General features: G+C 45.1%; 2 protein-coding genes across 3 annotated transcripts in view; one reads left to right on the top strand and one right to left on the bottom strand.

Moving 5' to 3' along the window:
- UPF2 (UPF2 regulator of nonsense mediated mRNA decay) overlaps positions 1 to 15,360 on the bottom strand; it is a 213,275-nt gene that overhangs the window by 50,019 nt on the left and 147,896 nt on the right. The window lies entirely within an intron of this gene.
- The window catches only part of PROSER2 (proline and serine rich 2), a 40,849-nt gene that overhangs the window by 13,307 nt on the left and 12,182 nt on the right, over positions 1 to 15,360 (top strand). Inside the window, exon 2 of the mRNA XM_030836944.2 lies at positions 5,788 to 6,007. Within this exon, the coding sequence (XP_030692804.2) occupies positions 5,870 to 6,007 (138 nt within the window). The 5' untranslated portion in view covers positions 5,788 to 5,869. The remainder of the gene's footprint in view (positions 1 to 5,787; positions 6,008 to 15,360) is intronic.

Here is a 15,360-nt window from a genome sequence, read left to right as displayed (position 1 = left end):
CCCTATTCATTTTTTTTCTTGCCTTATATGTGGGTTATGACTTAATATACAATATAGAATAGAGGATGGGATGGTGGTAATGGGAGTGGTTTTAATATTTTGCCATCAAATATGATGTTTGCTATAATTTTTATGGATATCTTTTATTGTATTTAAAAAGTTCATAATTTGTGAAGTTTATTTTTAAATTATGCATAATATTAAATTCGTCCAATGCTTTTTGTCATCTATTGAAATGACTGTATGACTTTTCTCCTTTAATCAATTAATGTTGTACTGTATGTTGGAAAATCAACGTTATTCCAACCTTGCATTTTTGGGATTAAGTCATCTTGGTCATTATTTGCTTTCTAGATCCAGCTTACTAATAATTTTGTTTAGGACTTTTTGTATCTGTGTTCATGAATGACAGCAGCCTATAATTTTTTCTTCTTTATACATTCTTGGGTTTTGGCATCAAGGTTTTAATAGCCTCAAAATGAGATGAGTTTGTTTCTACTTTTTCTCTTCTCTGCAGAAGTTTGTGTAAACTTAAGAGTTATTTGTTCCTTGAATGTTTCATAAAACTCTCTAGTAAAACTTTCTGGGTGTGCTGTTTTCTTTGTTGTAAGATTTTTATATAATGATTTATTTTCTTTAATGATTATATTACTATTCAGATTTTTTCTTTTATTTGTGGTGTTGGTTTTAAGGAGATCTTCTCTTAGGAATTTGTCCATTTCATCTATCTTTTCAAATTTACTGGCATAAAATTGTTTATAATACCCCCTTTCAATACCTGTGGCATCTATACTTATGTTTCCCTTTTCATTCTGATATTGTTTGTCTATTTTTTCTTGATTAGTTCTGCCAAAAGTTTGTCAATTTTATTAGCATTTTCAAAACAATAAATTTTGAAATTTAGTTCTCTATTGTGTGTTTTTCTATTTATCTAATTTCACATTCTTTTTTTTACCCTGTCTATTCTGTGTTTATTCTTTTGGTTTTTTTTCTAATTTAAACGTTACTTGCTTGGTTCATTAAATTCCAGCCTTGTTTTCTAACACTGTAAGCATTTAAGTGATGTTTTAGCTACATCCCACAGGTTTCGATATGCAGTATTTTTATTATCATGTAGTTCTAAATACTTTCTACTTTCTAATAATATTTCTAAGAGTTACTTAGAAATATAAATTCCTAACGACATGGATTCTTCTGATTATCTTTAGGTCACTGATTTCTAATTTAATTGCTTTGTAGTAAAATAATGTGTTTTCTGATACCACCAGTCTTCTGAAATTTGCTGAGACTTGATTTCTGGCCCAGGATGCCATCAGTTTCCATAAGTATTCTATGTGAACATGAAAAAATATGTATTAAGAAGTTGCTTCGGGCTCCCCTGGTGGCGCAGTGGTTGAGAGTTCGCCTGCCGATGCAGGGGACACGGGTTCATGCCGCGGTCCGGGAAGATCCCACATGCCGCAGAGCGGCTGGGCCCGTGAGCCATGGCCGCTGAGCCTGCGCGTCCGGAGCCTGTGCTCCACAACGGGAGAGGCCACAGCAGTGAGAGGCCCGCATACCGCAAAAAAAAAAAAAAAAGAAAAAAAAGAAAAAGAAGTTGCTTCACTTAGTATGTTGTAAATGTCGCTTAGATCAAACTTGTTAATTGTGTTGTTTAAATCTTCTTTATTCCCAGTCTGCTGGATTTATCTATTGTTAAGAGTGGTGTGCAGAAATCTCCCACTATAATGGTGGGTTTATTAACTCATGTTATTTATATTTGAGGTACATGCAGGTAAATCGAAATTTTTATCATTTTGAAGTACTCCTCTTTGTTTCTAGTAATTCACTTTTCCCTTCTTTTCCTTTGTCTGATTTTACTGTAATGATTCCAGCTACTTCCTATCCATCCATTTCTCCCTCCCCACAGGCAGCCTTTGTTGACAATTTTTCTCATGTATCCTTCCAGAAAGATTCTAGGCACATCAAAGCATAAACAGAGATATTTTTCATTTTTTTCCCTATACACATGGAAGTATACGAGACTCTGTTCTGTCCTTTAGCTTTTTCCACACTCTAAAATGTGTCCTGGAGAACACTGAGCAGCCTCCTGCTTCTTTTAAATCGCTTGTCCTGATTGCTTTTAGGTTCCCCCCTGGTGCTGTCACCCTCCCAACTGTTGCCAGAGTCATCTTTCTAACCTATAAATGTGATGCTGCCTCTCTCCAGGGCTCCCCATCACCTGTGGGTGAAGTTCAAGATTCAAGTCCCTCTTCGCTTGGGTCCACTTTTCTGTGTGCCTCTATTTGCACTTTCTCCCTTTTCCAGCTCATTCTGTGTTGTGCTTTAGCTCATTTCAGGGCTTCACCCCAGCCACTCACGACTTTTCAAATAGGCCATGTGTTGCTTACTCTCCTTCTGTGTTTGGAATGCCCAGCATGGTTTGTTTAAACCTGAAATCTCAAACATCTCTTATTGCTGGCCTTTCTGAAAGTCTCTGAGCCCTCCTGGGGAGTATGGGCACCTTCCCCCTGCTCCCATGTGCCCTGTCTTGGCGCTGGACACGGTGATGCATCCGTCCTCCATTAGAGTTGGCGCCATGTGGCAGAATTACTTGTGGAACTTGATAAAAATGCACATGCTCAGCTGTTACCCCCACAGATGTATTCAGTAGATCTGGTTCTGACCCGTTGCTGGATTAACTTCCCCTGGGGAGGAGATGCCTCTTACCCATTGGTCTTTCTCTAGTACCTGGAATCTGCCCCATATGAAGTAGGAGAACAGTAAACATCAGAAGAACATGCCAAGACTAGAAAGGAATATAGGGTTCCAACTGAAGCAAGGACTGATTGATAGGACGAACTTTGATTCTGCAGCCTGTGGGGAGTGGGTTGAAGGTGATTGCTTTCAGGAGAGTGGTGACATCACAGTGGTGTTTCAAGATTAATCCAGCAGAAGAATACAGCAAAAGGATGGCCAAAATGGAAAAAGCAAGAACAGTCAGATGATGTGGTAAAAATGGTCCTGAACTCGGGAGGGGGACCAGAAAGGAAGTGGATCCAACTGACATTGGGCAGGAAAAATCAACAGGGCTGGGCAGCTGGTTGGTTGTGAGTGGCAGGGACAGGGAGGTGTCAAAGATGTCCCCAAAGCTGTTTGTGTGACGAGGCTGAAAGCCACTGTGCCTCAGGACGGGTCTTTGAAAAGATGACTCATCTCTGGGGTTTGGTGAGTAGTGGAAGGACCTAGCTCCTTGGGCTGCTCTGCAGACCTGACTGTGGCCATCTGGAACTTTGACAGAGTGGGGTGATAGTGGGAGGAGGGCTGGATGCCTTCCATCCAGGCCATTCTAGGTCTTTCTGGAATGTACAGGGGAGGATGAAGAGGAGGAGCTTCCTTCCTCTCTGGCTCCAGTGCACTCACTTTGGAGGTTCACTTGCCCCACTAGCTCCACCAGTTCCACGAGCACCATCAACTTGGATGGCTGCTGCGCCCTGACCGGCCATGCTCGGCAGACAGATTTACCAAGACTGTAGATCACTTGTGACCTTCAACCTTACCAGAAAAGGCTGCTACTAGTAAATACCGAGCAACAAACACAGGAAGCCCAAGAGAATAAACAGAAACACGCACACGCGGCTCTAGTTTCCCTTTGTGGTGCTAGCCTGTGGCGCTCCCGCAGTGAGCCTGCTCTGCGCCCTCTGGGAGAAGTCGGTTTCTTCATCTATGGAGCCCTCTTAGTCTGACCCTGGCCTCCCTTTTCTAAAGTGCACTGTTAGCAAACACAGAAAGTGAGCCCTTGTTTGGGAAAGGAGACTAGATACTGTGGGGTGGTCATGACCTCACAGACTCACGGCTCTGGCCGCTCTGTCAGACGGATCTGCTCCTGCTTCTTTATCTCACGCTCTCCCCTTTCCAGTGCAGACCTTGCCCCCCGCTCAGAAATCCACGCCCCATAGTGGCTCACCCATGGAATTCTATATTTTTGGCTCCTGGGGAACTAGGACCAGGGAGCCCCTCGTTCTCAATTCCTTAAGAGATGAAAGAAGACTGACAGCTCGAGCCTGTGAAGGATATTGAACCAAGGTTTCCACTTTCTCCCCAACAGAATCTGCCTTCTGGAGAATTCTGATTAGCTTCCTCACCTTCTTTCAAGGGAATAATTTGTAGAAGTCTAAACACTACAGTTTTACAGCATCAGAATAGCTTTTAAAACGCTAGTAGCACAGGAGAAAGGCGTGCTCTCGGATGGTATAGTCAGTTACCACCCTCCGCCCCACAGAGGGTCCCATGTGCTGTCTCATTGCACAGATCCGGAGCCAAGTTCCAGGTCCTGCCCCACCGAGCACACGGTCCCCCAGGTCCCTCATTGGAGGTGAATCAGTACCTCGCTTCCCGTCTTTCCTCTGTTGTCAGGGGAAGATTCACTGCCCGCCCCCGCCCCCACCAGACGGCACCTATGGTGGTTTTAGCTCACGTGCCCCTCGGGATTCTTTAGGGGCTCGTAAGGCCACCTGGTGGTGCTTTCAGTGTAGGGAGGGGTGAGCATCTATTTCCTCACTTGCTGTAACATCAGGTCATATGTAATGGACAGGAGGCATATTCCCTTATTCCCTACTAGCCTTCTTTAGTCTTCTGGAAGGTTTTGTTGAACTCAGTTGTCTGTTGTTCAGGGGCTGAGCTGAATTTCCTGCTGGAACAGTCAGAGGACTGTATGAGACTAGGGCTCGGGGGGGACAGTTTCAGTGTCCTTGTTCCTGAAAGTGGGAACATGAACTTCCCAATGGTATTAACTGATGGGACCTTAGCATTTTATGTAGAAACTGCAGTAGTATCACGGCCTCCAAAGAGTCTGGAATTTCGGAGATGTCAACCAAACTTCCATTAGTAATTTGTTAGCTCTTGTCACTTTACCTCAACTCTGAACTGTAACGAGGCTGGAAAAGGAACCATGATGCTGTGGTGTCTGAGGCAGAAAAGAATAGAATTTATAAGCAGTACAGGGAAAGCCTGAGTCTGAGTGTGACGGAGCGTGAAAGTACAGACGCGAAGAGCAGAGGACGGCGCCAGAACATTATTTCATCAAATTTTCAGCACGAAAGAAATTTTTAGTACACCCATCTTTCCTTAAAAATAATTCTTACTGCTACTCAACCATAAAAAAGAATGAAATAATGTCATTTGCAGCAACATGGATGGACCTAGAAATGATCATACAGTCAGACAAAGACAAATATCATATGATATCACCTATATGTGGAATCTAATATATAAACTTATCTACGAAACAGAAATAGACTCACAGACGTAGAGAACAGACTTGTGGTTGCCAAGGAGGAGAAGGGTGGGGGAGGGATGGACTGGGAGCTTGGGGTTAGCAGATGGCAACTATTATATATAGGAGGGATAAACAAGGTCCTACTGTACAGCACGGGGAAATATTGATATATTCAATATCCTGTGATAGACCATAATGGAAATGAATATAAAATGAAATATATATGTATGTATAACTGAATCACTTTGCTTGTACAGCAGAACTTAACACAACATTGTAAATCAACTCTACTTCAATAAAAAATAAAATAAAAATAATTCTTACGTCTTCATAATGGAGAAGGAAATAGAGGAGAAATGGAAATGAGCATCACCAAACAAGTTGACTTCGGGGGTCCTGATCACCTTAGTCCTAACGGTCGAGACTGTGGACCAGCCGACTGTATCTCGTGACGCCTGTTCGTCCTGGGGGAATGAGGCCTTCGCTGTCTGAGCTCACTAACCCTTGTCACCTTGTGCTTACTCCTCCAGAGGTGACCCACTACTTGGGCATGGGACACCGGCCCCTTCCCCACTTCCTGTGATTGAGCCAGCGGCCGGGGTTACTGTGGGGATGCCTGTCCATCACCAGAAGTCAGACTCTTGGGAGATGGACCCTGACTTGTTGCCCGGCTGCAGGCTCAGTGGCCTGAGCAGAGGGGGCAGTCTGGAGAGTCGAGCCAGCAGCTCTCGTTCCAGAAGTCTCACTCGGGTGAGTCCCTGTTTCTCCGGTGCTCTGTGTGCTTGAATGTTGGCTGATTTCGCCCCCCTATCAGGAGTATCTTACAACATCCTTTTGGGGTAACTAGCTTGACGTCTTGGAATACTCGCTCTCTGAAGCGGCATTTCAGTGTGAATCGTATTGAGTTTTGCACAAAATCCAGAGCCGTGATAACTTGGCTGCTACGACCCAGAGCACGCCGTGCCTGAAGGTGGCCACCAGCCCAGGCCAGGGCGCCTGCCTTTCAGGTCCAATGACTGGAAGAAGGGAAACACCTCACAGGATAACATCAAATTCACTTTAAAACAGATGTTTAAGTCCTTTGCAAATATAAATGCTTTCCTATCCCTTTCTCTCGGCATCCAGACCTTTACGTAAGTGTCAACAAGCTTTGGGAACTTTCACAAAAAGTCTGTAAAGTTAAGAGAAGATCTTTTGGCCCTCCCCACCCCTCAGGGTATTCACCTTTCAGGATGGAGACCTTCATATTCATAGAGGGAAGGACAGGAGAGAGTCCACCTTGGATCTCAATAAAAATGGTCCATTGTTCATCTCAGCCCATCTTCAATGGGAGCACAAATTTTCTAAAGATACACCAATCCGTAAAATTAACCCCAGCTATGCTGAACATAAGAAAGAAGTGTACAGAGGGCAGTTAATAGTAACAATAGAATTTTATAGGCTCCTACTTGCATATTTTCTTTTTTTCAATCACCATGGTAAGTATGTAACAAATATTATTTGATTCGCCAAAGGAAAAATATATTACAAATTACTCTCTGAATATCTGAGAATCTATAAATCCTTAAGAATAGAGAATTTGGGACTAATTTTTTAATTTAAAAACTGTATTTAAAGAATATGTTAAAAGAATAGGTAGAAAGACATACAGATTAATACTCCAGTCATTAGTGGAGTCTGTTCTCCAAAGCACAGTTAGGAAGCAGCTCTGCTCTGATGTAGAGGGTATTTCTAAAACATGGCGTGGATAACTTAGGAACCATAGTCTAAAGGGCTGCTCTGTGTGTGTGGGGGGGGCGGGAATAAAGTCGAGAATGGTCGTCAGATGACCTCGGTCTCTGAGGAAACGGGTATAGTGCGTTATGAGTCTGTGCTCGAATTATTTTCTTGCCTTTCACTTTCATTTTCTTATTGAACTTGAGGCAAATCTCTTAACATCCTTTGTACCATGGCCTCTTTTGATAGAAAGCTGAAGCAATACCTGTTCTCTGTCTCTTCCTGGGAGAGTCCATAACCCCAGGTGTGTCACGTGCGCTGAATTCTGGGCAGGAAAGTCGCTACTTTTCTATCTCCACTGTAGTCTTATAGGGTCCGTTCTTCACATGCACCAACTCATACCCACCCTCACCACATCCTCTGCGGTGGGTCAAACTCATACTCCAAAGACAGAAAGGACTTGATTGAGCTCGGCAAACCCGTCCATGGAGGACTGCCTTCCGTCTGTTCTATGTAGGTGATTTATCCCTTTGCTCAAATACTGAAGCACTGTTCTCGGAGGTGAGGACAGAGGCAGAGCTTGCAGTCTGGTGGCTGTGGTTCACCCTGACAGAATTGGCTGCAGATTTGCTTCCCAGGCAGCAGACTCTGAGATGGACAACGTTACAGCACAGGAGGCTTATTAGGGTTGTTCCTGGGCTCAACATCTGGAAGGAAAAGGAAGCAGGGTTTGGGCAGAGAGAGAAGCTGGGCTGTGAGGCAGACCCAACAGAGGCCTTAGCTGTTCCTCAGGAGGCCCTGGCGCTGCTGGGCCGAGAGTGGAGCCTGGATACCCACTCTGCCATCAGCCCTGGGATGAGGACATCCCTGGAGGGAGGCACGACCTTGACAAGACAGTTCCTTTCAGTTGGAGACAGTCCCCAAAGGGGACTGACAGCTGAGGGCCGCCTGCCAGCAGCATTCCCAACAGATGGGGGACCAGGTCCTTCATCCCCAGGGTGACCTGGGGGGCGCATCACACTCCCTACCACGAAGGTGTAGGAGAAAAGGAACAGAGCCTTTTAGAGGGACCGAAGGCACCAGAGCAGCTATAAGATGTCTGAACTAGAAGAAGCAAGACTGTGAAATGAATTCGGGGAGTTTACAAGAGACCACCCTACAAATACAGCTCTTCACAGAGTGTCTGTCTAGGCAGGTGGGGTGTCCATTCCATCACCTGGCAGATTTGGAGAATAGGCATCATTTTGACTCTTTGTCAGGATGTCAGACCCAGGAATTCATCTTCAGAGGCAAAAGCTCTTCTTTGAAAGGAGGTCTACTAAGTTTCAGCTCCGGAGTCACAAGGAGAAATGGTTTATTATAAAACTTTTTATCACGGACGTATTTTTTGGTAAGATATGAGAATTATCTTTAGGTTCAAAGACAGAAAAGACTATAAATCTCTTACGTTTGTAAATCTCAGGAGGTCAAGACGGGCGAGGTGAGCACAGCGTTATGCCTGTGAGCCGCCTGTGCTGGAAGGGCTTCGGGAGCCTTAGTGCTGCGCTAAGCGGGTTCCACAGTGGCGTCGAGTACAGATCAGAAGGACGTTCCCCAAGATGTTTATAATTTCCCTTAAGTCCTCCCAGAAATCCGTATGCATTTTGCAAGTTGCTTTATTTATTGATACTAATCGGTATCCTGAAAATTGGCTCAGGATAGTAATAAACACAGGATACTGGAGACATGCCCACGTTCAAATTCACATGTGCCTCCCTCTGGAACCTGGGAAAAGTAACTTAATCACTTTCTTCATTAGTTATTTTCTTCATTAGTTTAAAAGGGGGGTGGGGAGTGGGATAATAATTCTTTCTCAAGGGTTCCCCGTAGAGATGAAAGGCCCAGCATCTAATCAGTGCTTCCTAATTACTGGTACAAGCTCCTGTGAGTGCCCTGTTAGCCCCAGGTGGAGAATAACTCCACTCCATCCTGCCCCGTCATCCTGTTTGGATCTGTGCTTTCCCATCTATCCATCTCTTATCAGTAGCCTTCTGAATTTCTTTCTTTGACCAGAAGGGAGTCTAAATTTGGGGAGGGTCTATATGTTTTTATTCTAAATCCTCAGTCTTTTTATGACTTGTCTCTAAAGAACGACAGTCAACTGTAGTATTTTCCCTACTCCCTGTTCTTTATTCCCTGACCTCATAAAAGGTTTGTCAGTGACAGTGTTTTTAGGCCTCCAGATTGTATGGGATTAAATGCACCCCTTGGAGGGCTCTTTACATAAAAGATAGTTCCAATTTATAGAAGTGTGTATTTCTTTTAAGCAACGGTTATTTTTAAAAAGAAGGTAAAACATTAATGCCTAAAGTTAAATGAGAGTATTGTAAAGTTTTTAAACACTAGTTGAAGTGTGGCCTGGAAGATGACAGATCTTTGCTTTTTAGAAACCTTTCTCCTGAGGCAGTACAAGTTAAAAATTAAAATAGCTGCTTAGGTAGGATTGTTGTGGCTATCCACATGGCCGCCGTCATGACCCAGGCTGTTCTAGGAGGATGAAGTATGTGAACTTTTTATCGCTCAAGAGGCTAGTTGTGGTTGTGTACGTGTATTGTTTTTCTTGTAAGGAATTCTTCCTCTGAACATTTTCTAGCAAAATGTATAGCTAGAACTAGAATAAACGGCCAGGACTTCCCTGGTGGTGCAGTGGTTAAGAATCCGCCTGCCAATGTAGGGGACATGGGTTCGATCCCTGGTCCGGGAAGATCCACATGCTGCAGAGCAACTAAGCCTGTGCGCCACAACTACTGAGCCTGTGCTCTAGAGCCCGTGAGCCACAGCTACTGAGTCCACACACCACAACTACTGAGCCCACATGCCGCAACTACTGAGCCTGCGTGCCTAGAGCCCGTGCTCCGCAACAAGAGACGCCACCGCAATAAGAAGCTGCGATGAAGAGTAGCCCCCGCTCACCGCAACTAGAGAAAGCCCACACGCAGCAATGAAGACCCAACACAGCCATAAATAAATAAATAAATAAAATTTTTTTAAAAAGAGCAAACTGGCCAAATCCTTGTATACTTGACTAAGAGGGTCTCTTTTTCCTTTGAACTGTAAGAAGGACACCTTCAGTACAGTACAGTTGGTAGTGTAGTTCTGGAACTTACCACCTCGAGAGGTGATGGGGATTCAAAATAAAAGGTTCAGGAAGGATTTAGAGACATTCATAAATGATAGCTCTTTAAGGGGACAAAGGAAGCTTTGGGTATAAGGTGACATATTCTTAAGCTCTTAAGGCCAATATCTCAGACACACATCTCATCAAACATCCGGGGTGCACTTCCAGGGACCAGTACTGCCTCATGCCAGGATCCTTAGGTTCTTCTTATGCACATGGTCTGAAGCCTGCTCTGCCCGGCAGGCACCCTGAAGCTTCCTCCAGAGAAGAATATGATTTAACTAGCTGAAAAGAGGGGATGCTCTTAATACCCACAGGAATTAAGGAATTTCATAATGTGTGTGCCACTTTGAAGGTGGATTGGAAACAGCCCAAGTCCCCAAGCATACTTCCTATTCATTTTTGTCTCTAACTTGGGCAAAACCAATGATCCAAATTCATTGTTTTTGGAGATTTGATATTCAGTGAACTGTCTTGAAACCCTGCCTGGTCCCTCAGCAGACAAATCTTATAGCCCTCAAGTCACATAATAAGCCTGTGATCAGACAGCGGTCGTCAGCTCCTGATCACCCCTTCCTTCTCCAAAGCCTCTGAGGTCGTTTGGCCTCACCCGTCGGTCGTGGAAGAAGGTAAAGCAAGCGGGGGCGAAGCTGTCTCCATGTCTGGCTCCGCCTGAAGTCTAAGCAGGACACTAGGACTCTGACATGCTTGTCGCCAGACAGTTTCAAGGAGAAGACACAGAACAGAGGCGTGGGAAGGAGAAGCAGACTGGTCAGTAGTAACCACATTGTCCTTTCAGCTCTGGCTCCTTCCCCAGATTGAACCCAAAACTTCCTGGACAGAGCAGCTATTTTAAAACAAAGCTAAACTGCTTTGAGGAGAGTTCAATTCAGTAAACATGCAGTAAATGCCTCCCACATACCAGATTGGATAGGTGATGGAATAAAACTCGGTTTTAATCTTTTCAGGAACTCACAGTTTAGTGACACGACAGCCACGCGGAACTCTGGGACGTGTGACAAGCACGACGCCACGCGTTTAAGGCATTTCCCTCTCAGTCGGGACCGCTTTATGACGTTAACAGTTCAGGGAAGTTTAAGGCAGCCAGGGAGCCCAGCGTTGTCCTTCAAAGCCATGATTCTTTCCATCTGTAATCAAAACTGCTCGCATATCTCATCCCCCGCGGGCTTGTCTGTGTCTCTTTCCGGCCACAAGTAGAGGTTTACGTTAACCATAGTGAAAAATTACAACAGGGACTAGTTAGAAATAACCCTAATTAAGCCCTTGTAATGAAACCGTGGGAAAGGCCACATGCACTTATGGTCTTTCTTATGAGGTTGCCAAAGTAAAGCGTGGCATTCACAGGGGGGTCGGAAGCACAGAAGACACTGATTCCTCTTTTCTTCTCACTGCCCCTACGTTGTGTTTCAGCTCATGGGGGGCGTCTCTCATCACCTTGGGCTTTTAAGTCAATAAAGCCTTGCTCAAGTGTCAGGGAGATCATTTCGGTGTTTGTAGAAAGAGAATGTGACCATCAACTCACATTCTGCCTGAACAAATACCCAAGGCCGCCTACCTGGGAGAGTTGGGGGTTAAGACATCTTGATCATCTCAAGAAATTATTTTAGCCATCATAATCTTTCTTAAATTTTCTTTCTGGGCTTCCCTGGTGGCACAGTTGTTGAGAATCCGCCTGCCAATGCAGGGGACACGGGTTCGAGCCCTGGTCCAGGAAGATCCCACATGTCACGGAGCAACTAAGCCCATGCACCACAACTACTGAGCCTGTGCTCTAGAGCCGTGAGCCACAACTACTGAGCCCACGAGCCACAACTACTGAGCCTGCATGCTGCAACTACTGAAGCCCGTGTGCCTGGAGCCCGTGCTCCACAACAAGAAAGGCCACCACAATGAGAAGCCCGTGCACTGCAACGAAGAGTAGCCCCTGCTTGCCACAATTAGAGAAAGCCCGTGAGCAGCAACGAAGACGTAACACAGCCAAAAATAAATAAATAAAATAAATTTATTAAAAAAATTTTTTTTTCTTTCTTTCTTTCTTTTTATTTTTCGTTGAAGATACAGATAAGTTCTGCTGGTTCTTTTTTTTTTTCCTCCTTCACAAGGAGTTACCACTGTTGTCTTAATCTGCTGTCAAATCCAATTTCTTTGTTTAAAAGAAAAGCAAAACAAAAGGAAAAAAAGCCTAAGAACTGAATTAATTCAGTGGCTTTTTTAGGTGGGGGTTATTTTAGTGTGAGTGTTTTAAGCCTTCTCGACTGTTTTGTTCAGCCAAACAAACAAAGGTTTCTTCCTCTCTGCCATTTGCCTAAAAACTAATCTCCTGTCACACATTTGTACTCCCATAGGTATGTCTAGGATCACTGACTTTCATCACTGCTGGTCGCATTTGTTGTAAGAGTTGGTCACCCAGCCAGGACCATGTTCCTCTCAGAGCTCCACCGGGACTAGAGGGACAATTTTGCTGTCATCTTTGCAGGAGAGGATAGATGGCCCCAGTCTGGGACTCTGTCCTCCTCCTCACGGGAGACCTGTTCAGTGTGCATTCCAGTTACGGCAGTAGATTTGGCGTTTTGAATTTTCTGGTTTGAATACATTAGAAATTATTTCTTCACCATCATAATACATAGATTAGGGTAGAAATGCATGTGCTCCCAAGTTCTTGAAGCAAAACAGTGTTTCCCTGAGAGGCTTGTAGACATCACCTGCAGTCAGCATGGTAGGTGGGGTAGCACAGGGGAGGGATGGTTTTCTAGACCGTTCTTTTAGCATCAGGAGATTTGTAGCCTTAAAGAACTTCCCTTTATTCCACATCCCAAATTGGCTCATTAAAAACTTCATTGATAGAAAGGAATTAAAAAAATTTTTTCTGCTGTCAGCCTACTACCTTCCAAATAATAGGGACAAATGTTCGTTCTCTTCCATTCACCCCTTTCCAAGAAAGCTGCTATGTTTTCTTATCCTCATTTCCTCTCTGCTTAGTTCTTTGGGAACTGAGTTAGCAATTCTCTCATCCAATAGCACCAGTGGTCAAGCAGGGGCCACCCCGGCCACAGTGCCAGCTCTCTTCCCTCCTCACATGGGGCCACTGGGCCACTGCCTTGCTTTTTTTTCTTAAATGTATTGTAACAGCGTTATTGAGATGTAATTCACATACCCTGTGGCTCACCCATTACAGTATGCCATTCAGTGGTTTTTAGTAGATTCACAGAGATGTGCAGCCATCATCACAACCAAATTTAGAATATCTTTATCACCCAAAAGAAACCTGTGCCCACTAGCAGTCACTCCCCGCTTCCCTCCAACTGCCCTAGGCCCTGGGCAACCTCTCATCTGCTTCCTGGCTCCATAGATGTGCCTGCGCTCGCTGCCTTGCCCTTCAGGCTCTGCCTCTTCCCCGAGGCCCACGTCTTCCTCTTTAACGTCCCTGCCTGAGAGAGGCAGCAGCAGCATCTCCTGGGAATAGAGGTGTAGACAGAACTCTCTCAGCCAAGGGCCACGTGCCCCTTTTCTGGCCCTGAATTCCTGGCTCACCAGCCCTTGGCACTGCAGCTTTTCTCTGTTTCTGCTTCCTTTCCTCTCCTAGGTACAGGCAGAGTCTGGGTTCATTTGGAGGGCAGCTTCTTGTTTGGGGAATTAGGCAACAGAGTCCACGGCGTGGTTAGCCCTGCCCCTTAGGTCAAGACTCAAGGCCAGGCTGATCACGAACAAGTCACCCAGCCTGTCCTCCAGCCTCTAACGCTCGAGAGACACCTTGGATAGTTGATGACGCAAGAATCTGAGTCTGCCAGGACCTGGGGCTCTGATCGCTGACCAGCCTGGTTAAAACTGATTTATGGGGATGTCCCTGGTGGAGCAGTGGTTAAGAATCCGTTGGCCAATGCAGGGGACACGGGTTCAAGCCCTTGTCTGGGAAGATCCCTCATGCCGCGGAGCAACTAAGCCTGTGCACCACAACTACTGAGCCTGTGGTCTAGAGCCTGCGTGCCACAACTACTGAGCCCGAGTGCCTAGAGCCCGTGCTCCACGACAAGAGGAGCCACCGCAGTGAGAAGCCCGCGCACCGCAACGAAGGGTAGAAGTCCGCGCTCGCCGCAACTAGAGAAAGCCCACGCACAGCAATGAAGACCCAATGCAGCCAAAAATAAATAAATAAATTTATTTAAAAAAAAGGGAAATAAGTAGAACAGAACAGAAAGCAAGCAGAGAACTGGGTCTGGCCTTGGCTGCTCTACAAAATAGTTGTGCGACCCTTGGAAAGTCATTACATTGCCTCTGCACTCGGTTTTCACACCTTCAGGTGAGGGAGCTGGACTGACTGATCTCCGCGTTGCATCTGTCAGCATGTGAGTCCTGTAGTTTGTCACACAACATAAAATGGTTGAATAGGAGCTTCCCTTTCTAAGCTTATTTTCCAAATGAAATATTATGTTGGGACTCCTTGCTTTGAGGTTGGATTGGACGTGCGGGGTTTATATACCCCATTCTCACTTTTGCCGCTCACTTAATTGGGAAATGGGAGTGTGTCTTAAGCTGACGGCGTGTTACAGGTCAGTTGCCTATTTAATTCTACTGTCTGGCTAACCAAAGAGAAATCATCATACCCAGCCAAAGTATCAATAGATTATCTAAAATCTTGGGAATAACCCTATTGAAACACTGAGTTGGGAAGGTCAAAGTAGGAGGAAAAGGGTAGAGAGCATTAATTTATTTCCCCAAGACGTTTACTTCAACAAATAGTTGGGGCTAAGACTTTTTTGGTTCCCGTTGTTACCATTATCACGTCACCCTAACAACATCCATGGTGGTTGTAATTATTAACTAGAGGAATCTTTGTCATGCTAAGAGCCCTATTCATTTTAGACTTGCAGGGTTTTTTGTCATGGTGGTGGTTGAATCACCAAGCTGAACTTCTCTGCATGGAGAGAAGAAAAATGCGAAATGTCTTAGGGTGACTCTGGGAGGAGCAGGGTTGGTGTGGTGTGTGCTGAATGATGGGCGTGGGGTAATCTAGCAAGACTCAGGCTAGATTAAGAGGAAAGAGGAGGAAAGAGGAGGCAGGATGCTCTGTGCCACCTGCCAACCCGCAATAAGTCTAGAAAAATCACAAAACGAGTAGCATCGCTGGATTTTTTATGAAAGTTTCGTGTGCTGGTGGCCAGAGGGCCAAGACAGACCTACATGGTGAGGAGGCAGCTGACACTGCGGTTAC

Source organism: Globicephala melas, chromosome 2, assembly GCF_963455315.2.
Source record: "Globicephala melas chromosome 2, mGloMel1.2, whole genome shotgun sequence".
In the NCBI taxonomy this organism is placed as follows: Eukaryota; Metazoa; Chordata; class Mammalia; order Artiodactyla; family Delphinidae; genus Globicephala; species Globicephala melas.
The sequence above is the reverse complement of the archived record's forward strand: the minus strand, read 5'-3'. Positions and strand labels throughout refer to the sequence as shown.